Raw genomic sequence first — 27,671 nt, 5'->3', positions numbered from 1 at the left:
AGCATTTTTTCAAGGTGAACGTTATCAGTCATTGAGAACAGTAACTTGAGTGCACACTGTACCCACGTCTCTTTATACTACACATGGAACATACACTTTAGGCTCATATACTTGGGTTGTTAAGCTCTCCTGTGGTTGTGACCCAAATTGCACCCTATTCCCTATGTAGTGCTCTACTTTTGACCAGGGCCAATTGTTTTCTTGTCAAAGGTATTGCACAATATAGGGAATAGGGTGCCATTTAGGACACAACCTATATCTTTGGTTATATGAGTCAGTCAAAAAAGATTCTGAAAGGAGTAGCTAAACAGTTAGCAATACTGTAGGTGAACATCCTAAAAAAAAGAATCAACCTACTTACACCATGTACAATGCCTTCAGAAATTATTCAGACCCCTTGACTTTCACTTTTTGTTACATTACAGCTTTATTCTAAAATTGATTAAATAAAATGTTTTTCCTCAGCAACCTAAACACAATACCCCATAATGACAAAGCGAAAACAGCATTTTAGAAAATAAATACACAGAAATACCTTATTTTCATAAGTATTCAGACCCTTTGCTATGAGACTCAATTAAGCTCAGGTGCAAAGTTTTTGCTTTGTCATTATGGGGCATTGTGTGTAGATTGATGATGGGGGGAAATGATTTAATCATTTTTAGAATAAGACTAATGTAACAAAATGTGGGAAAAGTCAAGGGGTCTGAATAGTTTCCGAAGGCACTGTATGACTGAGCTAAAATAAAACAAAAAGCATTTGAATCCTATTTTACAAATCAAAACATATTCACAACCCTTCTAAGTGTTTCAGAAATATGTTGGGTGTATCCCAAATAATTGATCAGAGCCAGTTTATATGGGAGGTGGTACTATTGGGGACATATCCGTCATGTTAAACAAAGAGGGGGGTAAGGAACAAGTTCTGTAAAAATTATTTCCCAAAAAGGACATGCCAGTAGGAGGAATAAGCACCGCCCACCTTTGGTAAGACAAGTGAGGAGCTGTTCTCCTGCTTGTTAATTTAAGTGCAGGAAAGCTTAAATGTATCTTTATCCAAATGTGTTTTCAGGTACTGCTGTCAAAAAAGAAAAAATGTCTACCTAGTATGTGACAATAAAAACATATATATAATAAAATTCCCCATATCTATGTACCTTGAAACTGTCCATAATGTGAACTCCTGATACTGGACTGGTGGGGTTATGTGCATTATGTCCGAACACAGCTCAGATCACTGCCAATTAGAGTGTTCGGAGAGAGAGAGAGAGGGCTGCTTGCCGACACTGTCCAAAGACAAGGGATATGGCCTGGTTCGTATTCAGCAGGCACGAAACGGATGAAAACAGCTAGAAACAGGTGGCAGCCTACTATCTGTACTTATCCAATAAGAGATTCTTGTTTTTACTATCTGTTCCAAATGTTTTGCATGTTGCAGCCCAGACCCAGGGATCAGCTTCATAATCACATGTCATCCTCATCATCCTCATCCTGGGACGAGCCAGCCTGCTGTCCAGCGCTGGCAGATGCTGCAGCCAACTGGGCCTGCTGGGCAGCTTGCTGCATCTGGAGCCACTCCTGCTGGGCCAGCTCGGCCTGCTGCTGCCGTGCCTGGAACACAGTAAATATAGTCAGTCCACCAATAAATTAGACATGGTCAGAGATAGAGATGCAAACATCAAAAGCAGGGGAGCCACTCAACCTAGAATATCTACTAAATGTTACCAAAACAAATATACATTATTTGAGACTTTGTCATACTGCAGAAATATCCGTTTGTGCACTGCAGTTATCCATTCCTGGTGAAGGTGATCTATAAAAGTGCAGAGATGTGGCAAGAAATAGTCTTAATTAAACAGGTTATCCGTCTTGATCCTTAACACACTCTTGTAACGATCAGTCTGGTTAACCAGGTTATGACTCTTGATCCTTACCTTAGCAAATAGTTCCTGCTGTTGTCTGAGGAGCTCTTCCTCTGGGATGCCCAGGTTTTCCAGGCGAGAGTTGGCCTTCCTCCTTTTAAGTGCTACTGTTTTACACTCCTGCAGGACATCCTTCACCTCTGTGATGTACGACGCAAAACCCAGGCTTTCAAGTGCTGTGGAGAAGAGGATATGGTTAGGGGAAAGGGGAAAAGATTATGGAAACAATGTTGGGGAAAAGGAAACAGACATGTATTCAACAGTCTCATCACTTGATTATTGTTGGAATTCCTAGTGCATAACTAGCTAACTTGGTTCCAGATTGATTTACTATAGCTAACCTGGTTTACAGATAAGTGGCCAGGCAAGCACATACCTGCATTAAATAAAAAATACATGGCAGGCAGGAAGGGGGGAAACACCTATACATTAAGTGAATATATTTTCAAACCTGTTGATACAGAATAAAAAAATACAAAGATACTAACCATTAATTACATGTTCAGGTGATATGGTCTTCTTTTCAGACTTGTTACATATTTCATTCGCCTCTGATGAGATTAGATGTATGAACTCTGTGCAGCAGTTCACAACAAGCTCTCTTGCATCATTGGCAACCCGTACGTTGGGCAGAGTTTCCTTGATCATTTTGTTGATGGCTGCCCTGGGAATGGTGAGGTCGTCATCGTTTCCCGACGAAGAAGCCATCGTATTCCAGAGAACTAGTTTCTCAAGTTAATAAAAAACCAAACTGGGGGAAAGTTTGATTTGATGGTAGGCTTCCGCAGAGGGCTAACTAGCTAACGTTACGTGTTGAAAATGTCGTGGGCTAGACGCTAACGTTGGCTAGTTGGGTTTAAAAGTTAAAGCTATGCAAACTAGCTACACAAAAGCCTATTGACACAGCATATCCTAATGTTACTGTAGAGACGTGGAATGTAACGAATAGGTCTAAGTAAAACACGATGGTGAGGACAAGAGAAAATGAAAACCAGCTAGCGAGTTAGCAAGCTATGGTCCATCTATCGCAACGCGTTAGCCTAGCTAACATTAGCTAGTTTAGTTACCTGCAGCGGCTTTTGAGAACATGGCTAGCAAGCGTGTCGTTGGGATCATTTCGTAACGCAGTGTTGATCCCCAAAACACTGTTTAAACCAAAATCCTGTATACACTGGAACGAGAACTACGGTTCCTTTATCGTCCGAACGAAATACTTTAATTCATTTATTCTGTTAAATTCAGTTCACCGGCAGTTCGGCACTGAAATTTCTGCGGAAACGATCCACGCAAATAAAACCCCTTTCCGGTATATTATTTTTCTATGGTGCCCTGTGAAAACGACCAAATAAAAATGTCGCCACCTACTGTGTTGAAGGCACAATAATACCATAATAAAAATGTGAAGCAGGCCTACATATGGTTATAATACTTAAGTGTGCAAGCTTATTTCCCCTTTCCCAATTGACCTTTACCATGTTTTTTTTTTAATCACATGTAACCCTATTCCTGTCTTGTGCTTGTTCAGGACAAACAAAAAGGTGATCTAATAATGCATAGGTAATGGTTAATATGGGATTATCCTTTAATACAATTGGGACTTTGAATGCAGTGTAATATTCTATAACCTGTGAATCATGGATTAGTGGCCCAATAGATAATATTGTTACATAATTGGATCTCCACACATCTTATCAGTGGTGATGGATCCTTTTATTGTAGGCCCTGCCAATACAAAAGTCCATTGAGATTCCCCAGTGAAACATTTTGCCCAAATTGAAAGGTAACTACTCCATCAACTTTTGAATCCGTACATTTTCAACACCAACACTCAGAAGATAAAACCTTGGAATTTTATGTTGGTTTATGATTTATTAAAAAAAAAAGTGAATTAATTAGAAAATTGCCTTTTGGGACACATCCTAAGAATTGCTCTTGTCCTTATCTATAGCGAAGCTCTTGCGGGTCCTCCAGCGTAGCAGCTTGAGGAAGTTGAGGCTGGCATTGAAGACCTTGTCGTGCTCAAACACCATCTTGTAGAAGGTGTCGATGGGAAGGTCTCCGCTTGGATCAGCATACTTCAGGGTGGTCATGGGGGTGTACAAGGTGTTGGTCTGGTGTCGGAATGGAGGGTTGTCCATGGTGATGATCTTGTGTGTGTGCTAAGGGAGGAAGACACGGAGAAGGAAGGGCCATTGAAAATGAGATGAAGAATTCAGAATAACCTGAAATAAATACAAAATAACTTTCCAGAACATGGTTTTCTGGAGATGCACTGTTGAGGGCCCTTGGACAAGTCAAGTGAGTCAAGCTAGGGAGAGACATTTAAGCACAGAAATTTGAACACATGCACCAAACAAACTAACCCTGTGATTTAGAATTAGACTTTACTTAGTCTCTAAGTATAATACTTTATAAGATGTTATATGTATAAGCCTTTATAATGTGTCAATTTGAGCCCAATAGGCTAATATACCTCTGCTATGTCCTCAGGTGTCTGTCCAAGGCTTTCATAGATCTGCTTGAAGTTCTTCATATAGATGTTGGTAAACATATCTGCTGTCACTTTGTCAGCTTTGGAGAGGTCTGTCTTCATGCCCTCTTCATAGACCTTATGCTCAAACTCCGTCACCACAGGGCCTGGCTCAATCAAACTTATACTGCCACAGCAATGGCAGCAACACACACACACGCACACATACACACACAATTACTACTTCAAATGAATAGTAAACTCAATTAGCCTAGTAAACTCAATTCTATTCTGTCACCAAAACCCTTTTGTATTTTCTGTATCTAATACCACAGGAAAATCTATAATAAATCCTAAGATTGTGTCTGTACGCTGTTGCTTCTTCTAAATAATCTCTATAATATTTGTTGGGTGTGGTTGTTATTGCCATTTTACCCAACTGTAGCATGTTTTTTGTCACTCGTGGCATGAAACACTGGTAGGATATTGCAGTGTATAAGTGCAGATGTTGGTGATATGGATGAGTGGGCTACAGGTGTTGGTGACATGGACGAGTGGGCTACAGGTGTTGGTGACATGGACGAGTGGGCTACAGGTGTTGGTGACATGGACGAGTGGGCTACAGGTGTTGGCTAGCATGCATTATTTCCCCCTGAGGGGAAGGCAGCTCCACGATACATCCTCTCACTCCCTGCTCTAATCTCTGCCCCCTGATAATTTAACTCTCACAAACAGAGCAGTGTGAATGTACCCTCCACACACACCAGATGCAGTATGTGGTAGGGAAGCTCTGGTCCAAGGCGTTAGTTATTGCTAATGCTGAGCATTCCTTAGCAAACCACACTAACGCCCTGGACCAGAACTAGTGGTACGGTAGGACTACTTACTTCAGATTAAACCTCATGGCTTGGACGGCCATGCTTTCACAGAAACCCTCCACAGCAAACTTGGATGCTGCGTAGATATCGTTGAATAATATACCTGTGAAAAGGGAGAATGCCACCAAATAATTTATACAGACCGGATGTGTCAATTGTAAAATGTAAATTTATGAAGTTCAGATCGTGATGGAGTCTTTCCATTTCTAAGCCTGGTGTTCTTCAACAGTTAATATTGAACCAGTAGCAGTGTGGGAATTATGGGGGCCGGGGGGGCTCTGCCCCCCAAATGAGACGAGCTCCCCTAAATGCAACAAAAGTTGCTAACATTGCTGGGGATCTCTTTGAACTATTCTCCTATGTGTTTAAAATGCAATTTTGTACTGATACAGTGGTAAATATTAAAATAAAAGCGCATTCGAAATTAAACGAACAACCTGTCATGGTTTAATCCAGTGACAGCTGGTTCAGGTTATTTCAATCGTATTCATCTATTTTCTCTGGCTGTCTTCCTCTCTCTCGGTCTTGAGTATGCCCTAGCAAATTTGCAACATTGTATCGACTGGATTCAGCCTGCTAGCAAAATGGCAACGTTGTTTTTAACTGGGACTTCGCAGTTTCCCGTGTCGATGAGCTCGGGACAGACATGGCTGTATTTACGTCCATATTTCAACCCTTTTTCAGGTGTTCTGACTTTTCTTTTCACAAAAAATGTAATCTGTCACGTCAATTAATGCAGGCTACAAGAGTTTAGATCTACTGACAATCTCTGAATGTCTTTGCACGTTTTGGTGTTTTTTAACAGATGTTTCTTTCCATTAATCCAATGGCTGTTGCACTGTTTGGATGCTGGAATTTATTTTGGAGTGGACCAATGTGCACTTTTTGAAGTGATTTGACAATCAGATGAAAACATCATGCCTGGTAATGCATGTTTACCTTTAAAATACATGTCTGTGCCATTAGGCACATACAAATGTGTAGCCTACTCACAAATACACTTGCTAGTCTATAAGAAAACCTCATGAAAAGCCATTGTGTGAAAAGAAGCAACATCTCTTACCCTGTATGCCCATGACACTGCTGATCACAACAATATGGCCACTCTTCCTCTTCTTCATGTCTGGTAGGATCTCTTTGAGGAGTCTCACTAGACCAAAGAAGTTGGTATCCATGACAGCCTTCATCTCCTCCATAGACTGACACTCTATGGGGCCTACCAGACCCATCCCAGCATTGCTGACTGAGAGGGGAAAATATAGGTTTATTCAGTTATGTGAAAACGTTCTGATCATTGCGTTTGCATAATCTCCACCCGGCACAGCCAGAAGAGGACTGGCCACCCCACATAGCCTGGTTCCTCTCTAGGTTTCTTCCTAGGTTTTGGCCTTTCTAGGGAGTTTTTCCTAGCCACCGTGCTTCTACACCTGCTTTGCTTGCTGTTTGGGGTTTTAGGCTGGGTTTCTGTACAGCACTTTGAGATATCAGCTGATGTACGAAGGGCTATATAAATAAATTTGATTTGATTTTTGATTCGATTTGTTTGCAAATACAAATAGAATCAGCAGAGCTGAAACGATGCCCTATTCTACATGATAGACAATTATATCTGTTTTCTATGATACATTTCTGCCTGAATGTTCTGTAACGTTACATCCTACTGAACCGGCCACTGGAATTGGGATGTGTGGGAAAAGTCAGTGCAGGCCATTTTAATTTGACTGTACAACCAACTAGCCTTACAAAAGAATTACAGTCAAATGCTTTACTGGGTTTGTAATGCAAACGCGATCAGGGAAGACAGTGTCCATACATATAAATGTGAGGTCATTAGCCTACATGTAATACCAGATAAGGGTGTAGGCATGCATCCGTACTTACTGAGTATGTCTAGCTTGCCATCCGGTAGGCTGGCCACACAGGCCTTGATGGAGTCTTCATTGCACACATCCAGTTGTTTAATCACCAGGGTCCTGCCCAGAGTCCTGCCTGCCGCCTCCACGAGTGCCTCTGCCTTACCCAGGTTCCTCATTGTGGCATACACTGGAGAACACAACACAGGTGTATCTTAGTCTCTTGGAAGCAGACAAGTTTGTCTATGAATATTGTATAGCTGTATAGTCTGGGGATTAGGAGTTTCTGACCATACTTTTGGGGATTTTGAAGGTAAAGGAACCATCCTGACAATTTCACTGCTTTCCATAATAATTTTAACAGATAGCTGACATTTCATCCATTGACAGAGGTGGAATAAACATCACATTTTGGTTACCATAACATTAAATATCCAAATTCTGTTCAACCCAAAGAGTACCCATTAACTTACCAATGAACCTCTTCTTTTCATCCTTGGCTATGCGTACAGCCAGGGCCAGTCCGATGCCTGAGGAGCAACCTGTGATGAGGACAATCTTCTGGTTCATCGCTGCTGTTAGTCTCACAGAAACTCCTTTGTCTTTAAGAACCTAAATTGAGAAAAATTCCTGGACAAGGCTAATAAAGTGATTTGAACGGTACAACAATAAATTGGTCTCACAACTCCAGTATCAGGTAATGAGGGACAGCAGGAGGGAATGAAAGCGAGGAGGGAATGAAAGCAATGGGGGAGCGAAAGTGAGGGAAGATTGAAAGAGAGGGGGGAATGAGAGAGAAGGACGGAATAAGAGTGAGCATGAGGAGATGAAAGAGAGGGAGTAAAGGTGATTTGCTTTCGGCTCAGTAATCCACTGTAGTCAGACTCAGCAGAAACAGCCTTATACAGGAGCATGATTAGCATCCATTAGCATGCCACACACATAGCCTACACCTATACACACACACACACACACACACACAATCAATCAAATATATTGTATAAAGCCCTTTTTACATCAGCATTTGTCACAAGAAACCCAGCCTAAAACCCCAAACAGCAAGCAATGCAGATGTAAAAGCATGGGGGCTAGCAAAAAAACACCCTGGAAAAGCAGAAACCTAGAGGGGAACCAGGCTCTGAGAGGTGGCCAGGTATCTTCTGGCTGTGCCAGGTGGGGATTATAAGACTACATGGCCATTAAGGCCAGATCTTTCTTCAAGATGTTCAAACATTCATAGATGACCAGCAGGGTCAAATAATAATCACAGTCGTTATAGAAGGTGCAACAGGTCAGCAACTCAGGAGTAAATCTCAGTTGGCTTTTCATAACCCAGAATTCAGAGGTCGAGACAGCAGGTGTGGTAGAGATAGACAGAGAGAGAGAAATGATTCCAAAACAAAACAAATTTTGGTAAACTCAATTATCTATTGGGTGAACATATGTTTCCCATGCCAAGAAAGCCCTTTGAATGTAATTGAATTGAAATAGAGAGAGAGAGAGAGAGAGAGAGAGAGAGAGAGAGAGAGAGAGAGAGAGGCAGCAAACCAGTGACTCAGCCCTTTTAATAAGGTCAGAGGCAGATAATCCCGGTGGAGAGAGGGGAGCTGGCCACGCAGAGACAGCAAGTGTGGTTCGCCACTCCAGTGCCTTGTTGTTCACCACTGATGCAGACCTTTGGAAAAACAACATTTTAAAAAGTCTAATAAATCCATGTGATATAGCTATGCCATCACAATAAATCCATTATATATTTTAGACAGGTCCAAAGAAACATGATATGAAGAAACTGTAGTCTATTTCAGAAGAACAGAATAGCATACTCTGAGTTGTCCTTATGCCATATGGCTGTGGGCTACACTAGTTCATTTAGCAGACAAGATTTGCTTAGAATTCCATGGCATTATTTTACAACTTTAGTTGTGATACACACACTGGGTTACATGTTTTAATGTTTAATACATTCTAAGGCTGCATGATGAGACTCTAATGATGATTTGAAAAACGCTTCATGAAAGGCATGGGCTCTGCTTTGTTTTTTGCTCAGGTTGCACACACTTCATCAGTCTCTCATTCACAATTTGACAAGCACTTGATAATGCCTCGAATTTCACAGCGGCATTCCCTTTGTGTGGACGTAACGGCCCCTAAAATGTTTTATGTCTTTTGTGTCTAGTGGCCGTTGTGCCCTTGGGCTGAAATAGTCATTATAATATATTTTTCCCGGCTGCCTGATCCAAAGTACTTCTTACTCACATGGCTCTCTCAGATAGCTCAATTCTCATTGTCCAATGCCAGTCACATGATCAAGTCTTTCTCACAGGCTACAAGTGAAGGCAGACACATCCTGGACGCAACTGCACGCGTCCGAGGTGCATATTGAAGATATTGGAAGAACTGCCAACTTCTACTTTTTGTCAGACAACAAGATGAGTAGTCCAAAGGTAAAAAAATCAAAAGCACTAGACAATGTAAATCTACTATCCCGCCATAGTACAAAAGTTGACCTATTCTATTGTGTGAGAAATAAATATTCCTAACATAGTCTGAGACAGTTGTGGGTTGCGATAGCACAATACACACACACACACACACACACACACACACACACACACACACACACACACACACACACACACACACACACACACACACACACACACAAGAGAAGTACGCCTGACCCCGTCTGAGGGCTTAACTAATGTTATAAGACTTTTATATGAGATTGATTAGTGGGGTGGCTGTGGGCTAGTAGGGATAGTGGTCAAAGAAGTAGGGTGTGTGGGCAAACTTAGCTTGGCTGACGAGACTCATGTGGTACACAGCGAGGGAGAGTAGAGGAAGACTTTGGTGTGTGTTTGGTGTCAGTCAGACTAGGGTAAATAAATACTGTGCCATGGGTAAATTGTCTACCACCCAGCACATAGCCTACACCTATACACACACACAATCAATCAAATAGATTGTATAAAGCCCTTTTTACATCAGCATTTGTCACAAGAAACCCAGCCTAAAACCCCAAACAGCAAGCAATGCAGATGTAAAAGCATGGGGGCTAGCAAAAAAACACCCTGGAAAAGCAGAAACCTAGAGGGGAACCAGGCTCTGAGAGGTGGCCAGGTATCTTCTGGCTGTGCCAGGTGGGGATTATAAGACTACATGGCCATTAAGGCCAGATCTTTCTTCAAGATGTTCAAACATTCATAGATGACCAGCAGGGTCAAATAATAATCACAGTCGTTATAGAAGGTGCAACAGGTCAGCAACTCAGGAGTAAATCTCAGTTGGCTTTTCATAACCCAGAATTCAGAGGTCGAGACAGCAGGTGCGGCAGAGATAGACAGAGAGAAATGATTCCAAAACAAATCAAATTTTGGTAAACTCAATTATCTATTGGGTGAACATATGTTTCCCATGCCAAGAAAGCCCTTTGAATGTAATTGAATTGAAATAGAGAGAGAGAGAGAGAGAGAGAGAGAGAGAGAGAGAGAGAGAGAGAGAGAGAGAGAGAGAGAGAGAGAGAGAGAGACAGCAAACCAGTGACTCAGCCCTTTTAATAAGGTCAGAGGCAGATAATCCCGGTGATGAGAGGGGAGCTGGCCAGGCATAGACAGCAAGTGTGATTTGCCACTCTAGTGCCTTATCGCTCACCACTGATTCAGACCTTTGGAAAATATAAATTGTAAAAAGTCTAATAAGTCCATGTGATATTGCTACACCAACACAATAAATCCGTTATATATTTTAGACAGGTCCAAAGAAACATGATATGAAAAAAATGTCTATTACAGAAGAACAGAGTAGTATACTCTGAGTTGTCCTTATGTTAGGCCCTGACCTGGCTATGCCATATAGCTGTGGGCTACACTAGACAAGATTTGCTTAGAATTCTATGGCGTTATTTTATAGTATGAAGAATACAATTGAACGTAGCTGAATAATATAGAAAGGATATTTTCTCTAAACAATTTTAGGGAGTGTGCGCACAGCTATTCTGTGTTGAGTGGTTAACAAAGAAGCTTGTCCTCGTATTATGTTTAATTTAGAGTTATTTATGACACTTTAGTTGTGATACAAATGTTGGGCTTTAATACATTCTAAGGCTGCATGATGAGACTAATGATGATTAGAAAAAGGCATGCAGTCTTTGTTTTTTGCTCAGGTTGCACACACTTCATCAGTCTCTCATTCACTATTTGACAAGCAATTGATCATGCCTCGAATTTCACAGCGGCATCCCCCTTGTGTGGCCGTAATGGCCCCTAAAAAAATGTATGCATTTTGCGGCTAGTGGCCGTTGTGCTCTTGGGCTGAATATAGTCATTATAAATTCATTTTTCCCGGCTGCCTGTTCCAAAGCACCTCTTACTCACAAGGCTCCCTCAGTTAGCTCAATTCTCATTATCCAATGCCGGTTGCATGATCGAGTCTTAAATATAGTAGTTTACCACCCAGCACATACACATAGCTGACACCTATACACACACAGAATCATTCAAATGTATTGTATGAAGCTCTTTTTACATCAGCATTCGTCACAAGAAACCCAACCTAAAACCCCAAACAGCAAGCAATGCAGATGTAATAGCACGGTTGCTAGAAAGAAAGATTTCAAGAAAGACAGGAAGCTGGGAAGAAAACTAGAGAGTAACCAGGCTCTGAGATGTGTCCAGTCCTCTTCTGGCTGTGTACTGCCAAATTCTCTAAAATGACATTGGTTGCGGCTCATGGTAGAGAAGTAAACATTACATTCTCTGGCAGCAGCTCTGGTGGACATTCCTGCAGTCAGCATGCCAATTGCACACTCCCTCAAAAACTTGAGACATCTGTGGCATTGTGTTGTGTGACAAAATTGCACATTTTAGAGTGGCCTTTTATTGTCCCCAGCACAAGGTGCACCTGTGTAATGATCGTGCAGTTTAAATCAGCTTCTTGATATGCCACAGCTGTCAGATGGATGGATTATCTTGGCAAATAATAAATGCTCACCAACGGGGAAATAAACACATTTTTGCACAACATCTCAGAGAAATAAGCTTTTTGTGAGTATGGAACATTTCTGGGATCTTTTATTTCAGTTCATGAAACATGGGACCAACACTTCACATGTTGCGTTTATATTTTTGTTCAGTGTACATAATGCAAGACATAATAAAAAAACACAACCCCCTTTCAAAAAGCAGGATGTTTTAATACAACAATCATCAAATCCCATAAAACCTGGTTGTTGGTTGTTTCTCTTCAGAAGTACATTTTTATCGGATTCAGAGTAAAATTACGACAGTATACAAGCATGAAATAGACTTGGCATTTTCTTGTATTTAACTATCATTCCTGTGTTTGAGCATTGGCACTTGTTTCATTGAGAAGCCATACAGTTATACATGATAATAACAAAATAAAGACAACATTTTCTGAGATATTCATCCAAGCATAGCATGAGTGCCAGTCTGTTTGTGCTATCATTCCAACTTCTTGTCACTCACTTTCATGTCAAACATTTGGCTTGACAATACCAGCAATGGAGTATGCAAGAACACAAACAGATCTGAGACCAGGCTAATCCAATATAATGGACCAGACCAGTTTCATTGGGTTTATGGGTCCAACTGCTTGCACATGTCTTTCATATGTCTTGGCCTTGTGTTTTCAGGAGTAGAGGATAATGCAGGAGAAGAAGCCATGCGAGGGGAGGGAGCAGGAGGAAGTGGTTGAGCACAGTAAAGTTTAAAAGCGGGCGCGGATACGCTCCAGAGGGTCGGTTTCCCACAACTTGGGGTCCCAGGCCTGGAACCAACCGGTGAAGGTTGGTGGTTCCATTCCCTGCTTGATCGTAGTGATGGCAATGCCCCGGCGACCAGAAGGGTCCGAATCCACATAGTCTTTGGCTAAAAGAAAAGAAGAAAGCTCTACATTAAGCTCCATAGATCAGTTTCACAAACTCGGTCTTGGCCTAGCACTACACGTCTGATTCAAATGATCAACTCATCATCAAGCTTTGATTCTTTGAATCTGCTGTGTAGTGCTAGGGAACAAACTAAATGGGGGGGGCCCAGGACAGAGTTTGTGAAACCCTGCTATAGATTGACATTTTTTGTTAGTGACTACACTGAGGTAGTGATAGCGTGTATGCATCAACAATGGCCAATAGATTATTTATCAATCGTACCAATTTTTGCTGATCCGGTCCTCTCCACCTCATTGGCTTCGTTGCCGATCCAGAGGAAGATCTGTAAAAGTAATATAACAATTTTAAATGACTAGAATTGCCATTCCCATTCAAATCAATGCTCCTTGATGGGTGGAGCGGCGGCCATATTGGGTGTACCCATGCCAGGAAGTATTTCATTCTATTTCTATGGCTTCAACCCTGCACCCTCAGGGGATCATTGGATAGAGAAACAATAAAAGCAGAATGTGGAGAGGGATTGGAGGATTGGACCACTTCCTTTAAAAACTATCATGGCAGGACTTCAGTTGTATCAGAGCCACTGGGATCATGTGGATTATATTGTATAATGGTCTTCAACATCAGGCCAAGACCTTACCTGATCCCAAGTGTCCAGAAGCATGACGTCATCAGTTGCCAAGTCTGACTGGTTGAAATCTCCAGGCACCTCCTCAGCCTGAGAGAGAGAGAGATGAATACAGAGTATCCTTCACAAGAAAATATTCCATCCCTACACTAAGAGAAATCCACCCTCTACTCACTATGAGCCTGCCAGTCTTGTTAGAGCAGCCAAACAGGCGTGGTGGCTTAACCATCTTCTGCAGGCTCCTAGAGGTCTGGTACTCCTTCTTCCCTCCCAGAGCAGACCAGAACCCAGCTGGGGAAGGATGCAGAACAATACAATACATCAGAAACACTCATCATACCAGTATGGAAAACAAGTTTAATTCAATGCAAATGAAGGAAAATCTGAAAAATTAACTATAAAGCCGGCCATGGCATTTGCCTAAAAAACAAAAAGTAGCTATAAAAAACACAAGAATCAATTGGAGTAATTTTGTAATGACTGTTCATATGTATTATTTGCTAATAAAAGTGTTACATTAAACGTATTTAAAAGAGAAAGTAAATGAATCCTATCATCACTAAAATATGTTATGTTATGCCTGTGATTAGGTGTAAGACTAAAACACCCACCTGGCTCCTTGCCCTCTGACACCTCAGTGGCACTTCCTCCTCCCAGGAAAGAGGTGACGTATTGGGCTGCAGCCAGCTCCTCCTCAGTGGCCCCCACTCCCCTCCACAGGAACACAGTGTTAGAGGACTTCAGCACAAACACATCATTGGTGTTCAGGAATGCAGCAGAGGGCTCCACCTGGATAGGAGAGAATGGGAGCGAGGGAGTCATAGTGAGAGAAAGAGAAGTGGTGAGGTACTCCTATCCAATAATCATCCTCAGTTACTTTATTAACTGTCCGAATATACATTTTTCCTTTCTCATATTCCTTATGTAACTTCATAACTTCTGCCCTAATTTAAAGTAATCAGGATCATTAAAAATATCAGTGGTTAGTACTGTAGTTTGATCACCTAAACCTACATAGGCCTTCAGTGTGTGTGTGTGTGTGTGTGTATATGTATGCAACCAATACATTTAGATTTGATTTGTATATGTTGTATGACTGACTGACCTCTACAGCCCGTGTGGCCCTGGTGGAGCTCTGGCGGATGTGGAAGAGGCGTGTGGAGCCCACCCTGCTCTGGCCCCCCTTACGGGATGTCCCCCCCAGGGAGATCACCATGGGCTTCCCCTTGAACAGACTCATCAGGTGGGCCGGCTCCTGGCCCTGAGTCACACGCACCTGGAGGAGAGAGTAGGAGATGAGACACTTCAGCACATCCTTCAAACCAAAGATTAGGATCCACACACACACACACAAGAGGCTGGAACCTGCACAGGGTCAGCCACAGAGCAGTGCCTCTGGAGCCTTCACAAGTTCAACCATTTAAGTCAAGACAATGATATATAGAGAACCCCTTTTTATGACATATGTGATGTGATTAAAGAAGATATATCTGTTATGAATAGTGTCTGAATTAGTATTTCACCTGGACAGGAGACCCTCCCATGGAGTCATCCAGCCTGACTGTCAGGAAGGCGGAGGCAGCCAGCTCATCCTGAGTACACTTCAGCCCCTGCCTGCAATCATCAATCAATCAATCTTACAGGGATATGAATAGGGACAAAGACAGAGAACGGATGTGTTCCTGCCTCCTGCAGAGTTAGGCCTATAGCTTAAGCCTTGTGGCGATATGGTGAACAATACTCACCAGGTGTAGATGATGTGCTGCTCCCTGCCTCCCAGGCGGTAGCTGTACAGTACCAGGTAGCAGTCACCTCCATAGAACTGGCCATAGCTGGAGGGGTCCACTGGCACCTGGTCACCATCCTCCACACGCCACACCTGAGGAGGAGATCCATCTCCTTTACATTACGACATACACTGAGTGTACAAAATATTAATAACACATTCCTAATATTGAGTTGCACCCCAACTTTTGCCCTCAGAAATGCCGCATGGACTCTACAAGGTATCGAAAGCGTTCCACAGGGATGCTGGCCCATGCGGACTCCAATGCTTCCCACAGTTGTGTCAAGGATGTCCTTTGGGTGTTGTACCATTCTTGATAGGGGCGCAACTTTGGTTTTAGAAGTGGGGAGACAAGTTACAAGAGTGCTCCACATCCCACCAGCAGAAATAGCCTGGCAGCTGGCAGAGAGAGCTGGCATGACACCAGAAATGAAACCTAATGTGTTCATAATGTTTTGTACCCTCACTGTACTTCTCCCAATGTGTCATGTTCTACATTAAACACACCAGAAGTAGTAGAGTTACATCAGTATTTCCCAAACCTCTCCTCCAGTACCTATGCAAAAGATACATTTCAATTGAATGCATTCAGTTGTACAACTGACTAGGTATCCCTTTTCCCCAGCCAGTGCCACTTGTTTTAATAGTCCTGAGTTAGATTATTGTATGTCATCACTATTATTTTCCAGCCGTACCTGAACCTTCCCGGATCCGTCATCCACCATGCCGTGCTGGGCTGCCATGGTCTTGTTGGTGTGCAGGCCGGAGGAGTCAAAGGGGACCTGCACCACCCTGGCGATACGCCCCAAGCTGTAGGCCTGGCCTGGGCCCGTGGTCTGGTCCTTATCCTTCCAGTTACAGAAGAACTGCTTGAACAGGGTGGTCTCTCCTCCGCCTGGCAACACCTGGACCTGTAGAATAAAATAGAGTAGACTTCAAAGGACTTTATCAATCCACAGATCTGAGAGGATGTTGATGGGATGTGGAGTTGTGGCTGTCATGGAATGCCATTCCCCTTATGTATGGAAAATGCCGGACCAGAGGGATTAACATGTGTTCTTCCGGAGTTGGCGGTGTTACCACTTGAGACTAACTTCCCAAACATGGGTACAAGTTCAGAATATTCAAGGCAGCAGTAGTGACGGGGGAGAGGTTTGATGTAACGTTACCTGGGTGTGTCTGGGGTACTTCTTCTCCTTGATAAACTGCTCTGCGGCCTTCATGGCAGCATTGCGTTCAGCTGTGTTGGCACTAGGTCCTTTCCAGATGAAGATCTTGCTGTCCACTCCATTGTCCAGAATGTAACACTCACTGGGGGAAAGCATTTCTTGTTTGAAGGGGCTGGTCTGGGCCACCACTGATGCCTTCATGGAGCCTGCCGCATCAGAGATCTACAATACATCTTTATTCATCAATATTATACAGCGACAACGGAAATGGATACTTTTGCTGTCACAATGCACAGTGCCATGCCATAACAGGTCAGACTGGGAGCATCACAAGGCTGCAAATCTTTACCATGTAGAGAGCTCCCTTCTTCTGGTTGGATCTATCAACAGACTCGTCATCAGGGCTTCCTGCAGGGATGTTGGGTTTGGGCCCTAGAGCCTAAAAATAAACACAATCACAACAATGCTTCATGTCGTGAATAATGGGATATAAGTCAAAGACAAGTTAATCAGCTCTGCCTAAGAAGTCCCAGTGCACTCCTCTAAAAAGGTTCCAGCATTGCATAAAATACCCTGTACATAGTTTGTGACCACCATGCAACTCCTTACCCTTTAAATGCATTGAATGAGATAAGATCGTACCACAATGTCTTAGCGTGCCCAGAGCACATAATAATGGCAGATGCCAGTAACCACCCCCCTCATATTCTCTGACCCTTCCAATGTAACAGGGTCAGGAAGTGGTGGTGGTGGCTATCCTCCCTCCGCGATTATCGGAGTGTGTGTCTGTGAGTGTGTGTGTGCGTGAGAGAGAGTGACTCACGTCGATGACAGCCTGTGGCTCTCCTCCCTCCTCAATCATCAGCAGAGTGGCACGGCCATTCCTCTCGTTGTCACGGACATCGATGGCCACCTGGGACGCCTTCAAACGCTCAAAGCTGTTGCACTCGCTGCCACACCACTGGAAGATGTCCTGAGAATGGAAACAAAAGCTGTCTGAAAGGCCACGACTCAGACTAAGGGAAGAGACTCTTGCCTTTATGCACAGGGGAGAGTGGGGTAAGTTGAGCCAAATGGGTACGTTAAGCCACCCTTGTTTATAGGAAACCATACACAAATTGTATCATTTGATGAAATATTTAGGAAGAGGTCATCATTTCATGGAGTCTGTGAAGGAAGAAACCACATGGAAAAAGTGGTAAGCAAGTCAGGCCCAAAAAACATTTTTTTTGTGTTAGAGGTTTCATGATGCTTGTATCTAAACCAAAGTAGATACTTTTAAGAGTGTTCTATATATCAGTTGGGGTCTCTATAAGCTACAATATGAGGTCCTAAACCTAGCATGAAAGTGCATCCTTGTAGCTGCGTGGGCTAATTTAGTCAAAATGTTTGCCTTGGGGTAAGTTAAGCCAATGGCAAGTTAAGCAAATTGAAGTGTTTTCTTTCCTGGGGCAATGCAAGGCGATATCGCTGGGATCTGAAGTAACAACAGGACCTGGCCTATGTTAAAAGTGTTGAAAAAAATAGCTTGTTAGGTGTTAAGCCTGTGTTAAAATATTTTTCAAATGACGATTGTGTTTGGGAAAAAAAGCTAGATGTGGGTTTAAAAAGGTAGTGCTAATATTTAATTCAGCACAGAAATTTGAAGTCGGTTTAACTTACCCTGTCCCGGGGCTCATCTTACCCCACACCCTGGGTAAGCCATGCCAGGAGACCACTTCTTTTGGACATGCAATGTTTTCAAGACAGTAATGTTTACATGAATTCGGATTATTCCCAGGGATACAGACCATCCTAAAATATATGTAGATATCTTTGTTAGACAGAATACTATATTTCCCTTGACGGCGTGATGCTGAATGTACAAAATGGCTCAACTTATCCCACTCTCCCCTACTTATTCATGCTCATGCATGATCCACAAAATAACACCTGGGGTATTTTACAGCCCTCTCCTTCTTTGGAGAGGGCTGTAAAATCACCCTCATTACACATATGCAAACATTGTGCATGTGGGATCATTGTGTTTCTCCCTATCTGCCTATATGACAATCCCCTTATGTAGCATTGGCCAAGTTCAACACGTGAGTCTGGTTGAGGAGACTTAGTAACATATCATAATTTAGCTTAGTCTCCGATAGGCTATCCCAGCCTCACCTTTCCTAGGTCGATGATGAAACAGTCTCCTCTGTTGAAGCTGGACCAGGACATGTCTACCTCCGTGGCCCTGATGGCCCTGCGGCCCTTGATGTGCAGCAGACGCTTGACGTTCATGTCGTTGGTCACCACGTGCTGGAAGCCAGAGGCCACCCCACCTTGCTGAAGGACAGACAATGGAAATAGTGTATCAGGTTAACGAAGCTAACAATAATACATTGCTTAGAAGAAGTTTATATATATTTATGTTACACACTGCATGTTAAACTCCAACGTCATTGACTGCAACTTTGTTCAGAGTTGTAAGTAAACATTTACTTCCATAGCTTCCTCTACTTGCCAATCCAGAAGCTAATGTAAAATCTTGCCAGACATGCAGCCATTTGGCTTTCTGGAATTAGACCCATATGTGTCCTCCCTTAGCCTGTCCATCATTTGAAACTGTCCATGGCAACCCTCTATGGAAAACTTTATCCACTGCAGATGCTAAAACTTACATACACACATTACTATCAATAGCACAGTTACCTTTTTAGCAAATCCCTCTTTTGTGCATGTACAGCTTCAAATATGTGCAACATGTGTCATGACTCATTAGTATTTCAATACTTTGATGGGTGTGTTGCTGTTGTTCTCACTAGAGTATTGATTAATACACATTTTACCATCCTTTAACTGGACGCTGGTAATCAATAGCTGTGAAATTGAGTCTCATTAGTCAACAAGTTCAAATGGGACTCCACTCTACCAATACTTAACCTAATAATGAGAAACCCACGCACAATCTTTTCGATAGTTACCCTTCTCTTCAAATTCATTGGGGTTCAATGTCACTGACATACTTAGAGAAGTATAGTAGTGGGATGTATAACAACAGAGTAAGCATCTACGTGCTGGAAAGGGAAAACAAAGCTATACTGGGGTTGTCATGCGAGACACAGCGAGACCTTCAGTCATTTTTAAAAGGATGTGCAGTACTGTATTTATTAAGGATCCCCATTAGCTGCTGCCTTGGGTGCAGCTACTCTTTCTGGGGTCCAAACACATTAAGGAACTTACATCACACATAAAACTAAATACAAAACAATACATAATTTAACATAATTACACCACCACATATCTACAATACAAAATGTATAATATCACCATACAACAATATATGTATGTGTGTGTGTAGAGTGTGCGTGCTAGCGTGTGTGGGTATCTTTATTTAACCAAGAAACAATTGAGGTTTTTCTATGGCGATCTGATCTAAGCTAATATGCCCAACTGTCTCTCTGAGATGTTATTCTGAAATATCTAACCTTGTACTTGATGCCAGACTTGAAGTAACCCAGGAAGGTGAGAGACTCGTTGTTCTGCACCTCTCTGAACTGGACCGGGCCTCCGCCCAGGAAATCATCCAGCTGGGTGGTAAAGATGGCTGCCGCACCTTTCTCATCCTGAGAACTCTCACTTCCTGTGGTATCAGCCAATAGAGAAGTGGGGAGTTGAGGAAGAAGACCAATGGAAAAGTCCATATGAACATACAGAATGGTGTAGGGTGAAGTTTCCCCTAGGTGCAGTTCTTGGGTCAGTTTAGCATTTGTCCAAACTAATGGTTTAAGTTAGGATTGCTGATCCTAGATCTGTACATAGGGGTAAGTTCTCCCTGGAGCATACACAACAATACAAGGGAGGAACCTTTCAGTTCATTATCAAATAGATATGACAAGTGAACAGGCATGTATCTTTTTATAACCCTTTATAACCCATTTCCTGCACATATAGGATAATGGTTTAAGGCTCAGCCTGAGTGGCCATGGTGATAAGCTATATCAGTCGGGTAACCAGCGCTCTCTCTCACCCAGCCACATGTGGATGTAGTATGAGGGGGCAGCAGTGGTGTAGAGAAGAACGTAGCAGTCTCCGGTGAAGAAGTTTCCGTGGAGCTGTTTAAGAACCGGCTTCAGATCCATCTTCTCCACGCGCCACACCTGAAGACCAGGCTCCTTCCCTGCAGTCTGAAATTCCTTATGGAACACCATGGTTCTGGAGAGGAGGAGAAACAAAGTAACATTTCATACTTGAGCTTGCTGTAGTTAGGACTTCAACAATGTTATGTAATAGTAACCAACCCCTATCTTGATCCACTACTCTACAAGCCATCTATTTCCATCTTGATCTAATTCTCTGTTTGGTGAGTGCTGTACAAGGTGACTGTTGTTACCACTGACAAACACAAAAAACCCTCAGTGATGTCAAAGATATGATGTAAACTTATGGCTCTTTATCACCTGTTATGGAGGCCTTTAAATCAAATCAAAGCTTATTGGTCGCGTACACAGATCTGCAAATGTTATTGCAGGTACAGAAAAATGCTTATGCTTCTAGCTCCAACAGTGTAGTAATATTTAGCAATATAATAACAATACACACAATCAAAAAATATCAGAATGAGCAATGTCAAAGTCAGAGTCCGTCCATAGAGCGTCTGTAGTGTGAAAGGCTAATCTATGGCGCTAATAATTGTCACCCATTCTCCCGCTCCAGCGCTCGATGTTGCCGCTCTACTAACAACCGGTCCTGGCAACCCACATTATGCACATCTGGCAACCATCTTTATTTAGCCCTCAGTATTCAGGCAGTATTGGTTTTGTTTTCATGTCTAGTATGCTTCTCTTGTTTTTATATCTTCAGGTTCTTTGTTATTAAACTCACCAACTGCACTTGCTTCCTGACTCTCTGCGTCTACGTTACAATCATGGAAGTTGCACCTAGATTCCTAAGTCATACACTACCAGTCCAAAGTTTTAGAACACCAAGTAATTCAAGGGTTTTTCTATATTTTTTACTATTCTCTACATTGTAGAAAAATAGTGAAGCCATCAAAACAATGAAATAACACATATGGATTGTGTAGTAACCAAAAAAGTATTAAACAAATCAAAATATAATTTATATTTGAGATTCTTCAAATAGCCACCCTTTGCCTTGATGACAGTTTTGCACACTCTTGGCATTCTCTCAACCATCTTCACCTGGAATGCTTTTCCAACAGTCTTGAAGGAGTTTCCACATATGCTGAGCACTTGTTGGCTGCTTTTCCTTCACTCTGCGGTTCGACTCATCCCAAACCATCTCAATTTGGTTGAGGTCGGGGGATTGTGGAGGCCAGGTCATCTGATGCAGCACTCCATCACTCTCCTTTGTCAAATAGCCCTTACCAAGCCAGGAGGTGTGTTGGGTCATTGTCCTGTTGAAAAACAAATGATAGTCCCACTAAGAGCAAACCAGATGGGATGGCGTATCGCTGCAGAAGGCTGTGGTAGCCATGCTGGTTAAGTGTGCCTTGAATTCTAATTAAATCACAGACTGTGTCACCAGCAAAGCACCCCCACACCATAACACCTCCTCCATGCTTTACGGTGGAAAATACACATATGGAGATCATCCATTCACTCACACCGCATCTCACAAAGACAAGGCGGTTGGAACCAGACATCTCCAATTTGGATTCCAGACCAAAGGACACATTTCCACCGGTCTAATGTCCATTGCTCGTGTTTCTTGGCCCAAGCAAGTCTCTTCCTCTTGTTGTCCTTTAGTGGTGGTTCCCTTACAGCAATTCAACCATGAAGGCCTGATTCACACATTCTCCTCTGAACAGTTGATGGTGAGATTTGTCTGTTACTTGAACTCTGTGAAGCATTTATTTGGGCTGCAATTTCTGAGGCTGGTAACGCTAATGAACTTACCCTCTGCAGCAAAGGTAACTCTGGGTCTTCTATTCCTGTGGCGGTCCTCATGAGAGACAGTTTCATCATAGTGCTTGATGGTTTTTGTGACTGCACTTGAAGAAACTTTGAAAGTTCTTGACATTTTCCGGATTGACTGACCTTCATATGTCTTAAAGTAATGATAGACTGTAATTTCTCTTTGCTTATTTCAGCTGTTCTTGCCATGATATGGACTTGGTCTTTTACCAAATAGGGCTATCTTCTGTATATCCCCCCAACTTGTCACAACACAACTGATTGGCTCAAACGCATTAAGGCATGAGTTTCCACAAATGAACTTTTAAGAAGGCACACCTGTTAATTTAAACGCATTCCAGGAAGCTCATGAAGCTGGTTGAGAGAATGCCAAGAGTGTGCAAAGCTATCATCAAGGCAAAGGGTGGCTATTTGAAGAATCTCAAATATAAAATATATTTTGATTTGTTTGACACTTTTTTGGTCACTACATGATTCCATGTGTTATTTCATAGTTTTGATGTCTTCACTATTATTCTACAATGTAGAAAATAGTCAAAATAATGAAAAACCCTTGAATGAGTAGGTGTTCTAAAACTGTATATTGGCCTTTCTCTTGCATTTCAAAGAAGGAACAAATAAATAAATAAAACATGTTTTTTTCTTTATATTATCTTTAACAAGATCTATGTGTTATATTCTCCTACATTAATTTCACATTTCAAAGAACTTCAAAGTGTTTCAAGAATATGCATATCCTCGCTTCAGGTCCTGAGCTACAGGCAGTTAGATTTGGGTATGTCATTTTAGGCTAAATTGTGAAAAAAAAGGGTCTGATCCTTAAGAGGTTTTAATACACAACACAGGGCAAAGCTTCCCATTCTTAGTGAATGTTTTTCTCAGGTAAACAGAGGTAATTGTTGGCCCACCGAAGAGAAAGCCATATGAACAGTATTATTTACATAAGACAGGTGTGTGTTCTGTGGAATGGCCCACCATAATGGCAGCAGATACCAGGGTGTCTGTTTGCAAAACAAATATTTGTTGGCGACCAATTATTATTTTCTTGGACAGTCTATCTTTACTATGGATGTTTTCCATCATTAAAACAAAAATGTAATATGTGCTTGAATTTATAAACTCATGTCTTTATTACTGGAAGTATTAATGAGAGTATATCTATCATATTGGACTTAACATAAAACCTGTTACTTTACTATTATTACTCCTTTATTGACAATTGTGTGTCTAACTAAGCTTTGTTCCAAATGGCACACTAATCCCTATATAGTGCACTACATTTGACCAGAGCCCTAAATCTGTGTTGATCTAGGGTGGTGGTGCAAAGAGAGTGAATCAAGTGACCCTGATTGACTCATGGGAGAACTTGGAACAGTAGCTCCCTCAATTTCTCTCCAAATTGACGGTTTGGAAGACTGATCCTTTTCTCAACAATCCAGCAACTGAAAATGTACAGTACTTAAGCCCATTTCACCATACAAGCAGGAATGACATAATATCAATATAATTTTTCCTGCAGCCATGTTTTGATTGAAGCTTCTTGTGAGATTGGATAAGAAGATACATTTCTCCTAAGGAAGGAATCTGTAAACATAAGCCCATTTGTGACCCATTTGTTCCTCTAACCAATTATCCTCTAGTATTCCCCTAGCAGCTTGTTTCCTATGTGGTGCTACTGGATGAGTTCTGGGTTAATTCTGGTAGAGGATGACTCAACACAAAACCACCTCAGAACACAGATGACAAAAACTATAGGATTCATGACCCTCAAAAACAGTAAAGTTCCTACTTTTACAAAAATTGTTATGTAAGATTGAGACAAACATGATAAGAATAGATTATATATTTAATTCATTAATTAAATTCGAATGAATTATCAGTCATTAGAATATTACATTCACAATCTCGTTGTGCAAAAAAGCATCAACATGCAGAGAGATACATGACAGAGATGGACTTATTTTTTTCAATGTTCAAATCCTAACTTTCCATATTCTCTAGTCAACATGTTGGCACAGCAACTCAATTAAGCAATCAAATGGAGAACTGTAGCCTACAAGTATTTTTCTCTCTTTAATTCCGCTGCAAGATATGACATGAATCACGGTACAAGGACTGTTTTTGAGTAGGTTTCTTTCCTCTTGGATTCATGTGATTCTAGCCAGCCGACGCCCATTATAATTTAAAGGCACAGTGGCAGTAAATTCCCGAAATTATGAATGAAGTAGAAGCGTATTGAAGTTCTATTTATTTTTTACTTACATTTTCGAACAGTTATTTTTCACTACGCTTGGCCACTCTACACATTTTGAGTGACATCTATTTAAAATAGCGAAAGACATCTAGCCTAGGCTACCTGATATGAGTGTACAGGGCAACTGCGATATGATAAAGAATAGATCTACCGGCAGCAACATTTTACTTCAATACTTAAGATTCTGATAATAAACAACTTTATAATTTAGTTCGTCTCTAAAGAAGCTACAGAAATTACTATGTTTCCTATTTTCCATGAACATAGGCTTTCTTTTCTTTCAGATCAATTTATGTATTTATTTTACAAATCTATGTGTATCCTTATTGTATGAGAACAAGTTGATGAATAGTTATATATATATAAAATATATATATATTTACCTGTTAGTAGAAAACTCTCGAAGATGAACTCAGCAGAAAAGTCAAATTTGGATGTTGTGTAGTATTCCAGATTCTGAAAAGATTGAACGTGAGAGAGGATATTATATAGCTGGAGGTCAGCGCTCAGGAAAGAAGAGGCGTCTCCGGACGCGCCCCAACCCACCTGCAAGTAACAACACGTCGTAAACATACCACTACAGACCTACATTGAGTGAGGTACCAGTCATTGGCAGCAGTGGCGGTTCCAGCTTGTATGGCTCCCTGGGCGAACCCCCACTTTAGCGCCCCTCCCCCCCAACAGCAACAAAAAACACCATTATGCACTGTAATTTTTATTCAGACATTTGGAACAACGCAAAGAAATAATAATAACATTTAAAACTATATACATATATTCTTTAAAGACTCAAATATCAAAAAGTAACAAAGACAAATAGAAACAAATTGTTGTATATAAATACAAATAAAAAAGAGAATCAAATTATTACACTATTACCCTATTGCTAACAAAAAACACAAATAAGACTAAATTGCACAAATCCTGTATCACACAAATAGAATAACACACTTATAAAGAAGATAACCTGATTATTACACTATTGCACTTCAAACAAGAAACACAAACTAAGTTGCACAACTAATTGCATTAGTACTGTACAAAGAGGTGCGCTATTTGATAGATTCCCCCGCTCGCCCTACCTCGGGCTTCCAGTGGAGAGACCTGAGGTCAACCTACCTCGCCCCATCTCGTACTTCTGAGTGGGAGACCTTCCCAGGCAGTAGCCTGCCTAGCTCACAAACTAGCATCAGGGCGCCCACTCCGATAAGGTTAATTGACCCACAGTCCCACACGGTGACATATCATTGACGTGACATGCAAATGAGCGATAGAAAAACGATCGCGCAAATGTCACCATTCAGATATTTTTATTTGTTTTTGCGGGCGCCCAATGCTGCACCGGGCAAGATGCCTATGTCTAAATCCGCCACTGATGGGCAGGAATGGAGTGCAAAAAAATATTTGTAATACGTATTTATGGAACTTTCATGACTATAACATTGCCATGTAATAAACTTGTATTCTGTGTAATAAATCCTGTTTTGAGTTTTATTTATATTCTGGTTATGTAGGAGTATGGAATGTTTTTGCTAAATGCAAAGTGGCATTTCAAACATGACAACAACTACGCCTACATAAATAACAAAGATGTTGAACAAAATGGTTCTTCAGAGAATAACTCTAGAGAATAACTTAATCTCTGCTGCTATGAGATCGTTGCCCTTTTCTACTTTGCCACTGTGTGATATGCGTTTTTGCTATCTGGTATCCTTGGGACTCATTCCCTAAACCCTAACCTTAACCCCTACCCTAACCATAACCATAACCCTTATAAAATTTCGACTTCAATGTGGGTAAGGAGGTCCCACAGATCCAGTATAGCAAAGACTGTCTGATATCATGCTGTGTTCAGCTCATCTAAATACATCCTGGTAGAGGACGTGAGCAGTTTCCATATTATTTTGGCAGGATACTTTGTTCCATTGTGCTGTCTCTTAATCAACTTAAAAGATGTGATCCAGCTGCAGATGCCAATGTAATAGGCCTAGCATTTAGGGGATAAAAACAATAGTGAAGACTTTATTGTGAATGAAACTGCATGTTGAGGCACATTCATACAGTGCCTTGCGAAAGTATTCGGCCCCCTTGAACTTTGCGACCTTTTTCCACATTTCAGGCTTCAAACATAAAGATATAAAAATAAAAAAAAAAATTGGGGTATGTCTCTATCAGTTTTGCACATCGAGAGACTGAAAAATTTTCCCATTCCTCCTTGCAAAACAGCTTGAGCTCAGTGAGGTTGGATGGAGAGCATTTGTGAACAGCAGTTTTCAGTTCTTTCCACAGATTATCGATTGGATTCAGGTCTGGACTTTGACTTGGCCATTCTAACACCTGGATATGTTTATTTTTGAACCATTCCATTGTAGATTTTGCTTTATGTTTTGGATCATTGTCTTGTTGGAAGACACATCTCCGTCCCAGTCTCAGGTCTTTTGCAGACTCCATCAGGTTTTCTTCCAGAATGGTCCTGTATTTGGCTCCATCCATCTTCCCATCAATTTTAACCATCTTCCCTGTCCCTGCTGAAGAAAAGCAGGCCCAAACCATGATGCTGCCACCACCATGTTTGACAGTGGGGATGGTGTGTTCAGGGTGATGAGCTGTGTTGCTTTTACGCCAAACATAACGTTTTGCATTGTTGCCAAAAAGTTCAATTTTGGTTTCATCTGACCAGAGCACCTTCTTCCACATGTTTGGTGTGTCTCCCAGGTGGCTGGTGGCAAACTTTAAACGTCACTTTTTATGGATATCTTTAAGAAATGGCTTTCTTCTTGCCACTCTTCCATAAAGGCCAGATTTGTGCAATATACGACTGATTGTTGTCCTATGGACAGAGTCTCCCACCTCAGCTGTAGATCTCTGCAGTTCATCCAGAGTGATCATGG

The 27,671-nt window shown here is 41.7% G+C and overlaps 3 protein-coding genes across 3 annotated transcripts; all 3 read right to left on the bottom strand.

Annotated features, from left to right (window-relative positions):
* Positions 1-680: 680 nt before the first annotated feature.
* Positions 681-3,226, bottom strand: dr1 (down-regulator of transcription 1). The gene is made up of 3 exons (XM_024422018.2): positions 2,411-3,226; positions 1,935-2,098; positions 681-1,611 (listed from the first exon to the last, which is right to left on the bottom strand). Exons 1-3 carry the CDS (start codon positions 2,628-2,630, stop codon positions 1,465-1,467), a joined length of 531 nt encoding a protein of 176 aa, XP_024277786.1. The 5' UTR covers positions 2,631-3,226; the 3' UTR covers positions 681-1,464.
* A 387-nt stretch (positions 3,227-3,613) lies between these two features.
* zgc:109982 (uncharacterized protein LOC553564 homolog) lies at positions 3,614-7,973 on the bottom strand. The gene is made up of 6 exons (XM_024422017.1): positions 7,597-7,973; positions 7,152-7,313; positions 6,334-6,513; positions 5,280-5,373; positions 4,396-4,579; positions 3,614-4,081 (listed from the first exon to the last, which is right to left on the bottom strand). Exons 1-6 carry the CDS (start codon positions 7,691-7,693, stop codon positions 3,842-3,844), a joined length of 957 nt encoding a protein of 318 aa, XP_024277785.1. The 5' UTR covers positions 7,694-7,973; the 3' UTR covers positions 3,614-3,841.
* Positions 7,974-12,174: 4,201 nt separating this feature from the next.
* Positions 12,175-25,321, bottom strand: scinla (scinderin like a). Its single transcript, XM_024422016.2, has 16 exons — positions 25,164-25,321; positions 20,618-20,802; positions 20,076-20,230; positions 18,772-18,933; positions 17,438-17,587; positions 16,964-17,053; positions 16,615-16,836; positions 16,141-16,356; positions 15,405-15,538; positions 15,183-15,273; positions 14,765-14,935; positions 14,271-14,448; positions 13,835-13,950; positions 13,672-13,749; positions 13,293-13,353; positions 12,175-13,011 (listed from the first exon to the last, which is right to left on the bottom strand). The coding sequence occupies exons 2-16, from the start codon at positions 20,796-20,798 to the stop codon at positions 12,851-12,853; spliced, it is 2,166 nt and encodes a 721-aa protein (XP_024277784.1). The 5' UTR covers positions 20,799-20,802; positions 25,164-25,321; the 3' UTR covers positions 12,175-12,850.
* Positions 25,322-27,671: the final 2,350 nt, after the last annotated feature.

The sequence above is a fragment of the Oncorhynchus tshawytscha genome, linkage group LG05 (assembly GCF_018296145.1).
Source record: "Oncorhynchus tshawytscha isolate Ot180627B linkage group LG05, Otsh_v2.0, whole genome shotgun sequence".
NCBI lineage: Eukaryota > Metazoa > Chordata > Actinopteri > Salmoniformes > Salmonidae > Oncorhynchus > Oncorhynchus tshawytscha.
The sequence above is the reverse complement of the archived record's forward strand: the minus strand, read 5'-3'. Positions and strand labels throughout refer to the sequence as shown.

Coding starts and splice junctions, on each gene's coding strand:
- scinla (XM_024422016.2), bottom strand. CDS start 20,798: ATGGTGTTCCATAAGGAATTTCAGACTGCAGGGAAGGAGCCTGGTCTT. Junction 17,054..17,437: donor AGCCACAGGCTGTCATCGAC/GTGAGTCACTCT, acceptor GTTTATTTTTAG/GCTCTAGGGCCCAAACCCAA. Junction 14,936..15,182: donor TGGGAGGGTCTCCTGTCCAG/GTGAAATACTAA, acceptor TCTCTCCTCCAG/GTGCGTGTGACTCAGGGCCA.
- zgc:109982 (XM_024422017.1), bottom strand. CDS start 7,693: ATGAACCAGAAGATTGTCCTCATCACAGGTTGCTCCTCAGGCATCGGA. Junction 7,314..7,596: donor TGAAAAGAAGAGGTTCATTG/GTAAGTTAATGG, acceptor TGTGTTCTCCAG/TGTATGCCACAATGAGGAAC. Junction 6,514..7,151: donor TGGCAAGCTAGACATACTCA/GTAAGTACGGAT, acceptor TTCCCCTCTCAG/TCAGCAATGCTGGGATGGGT.
- dr1 (XM_024422018.2), bottom strand. CDS start 2,630: ATGGCTTCTTCGTCGGGAAACGATGACGACCTCACCATTCCCAGGGCA. Junction 2,099..2,410: donor ACCTGAACATGTAATTAATG/GTTAGTATCTTT, acceptor TCTTCTCCACAG/CACTTGAAAGCCTGGGTTTT. Junction 1,612..1,934: donor AGCAGGAACTATTTGCTAAG/GTAAGGATCAAG, acceptor ACTGTGTTCCAG/GCACGGCAGCAGCAGGCCGA.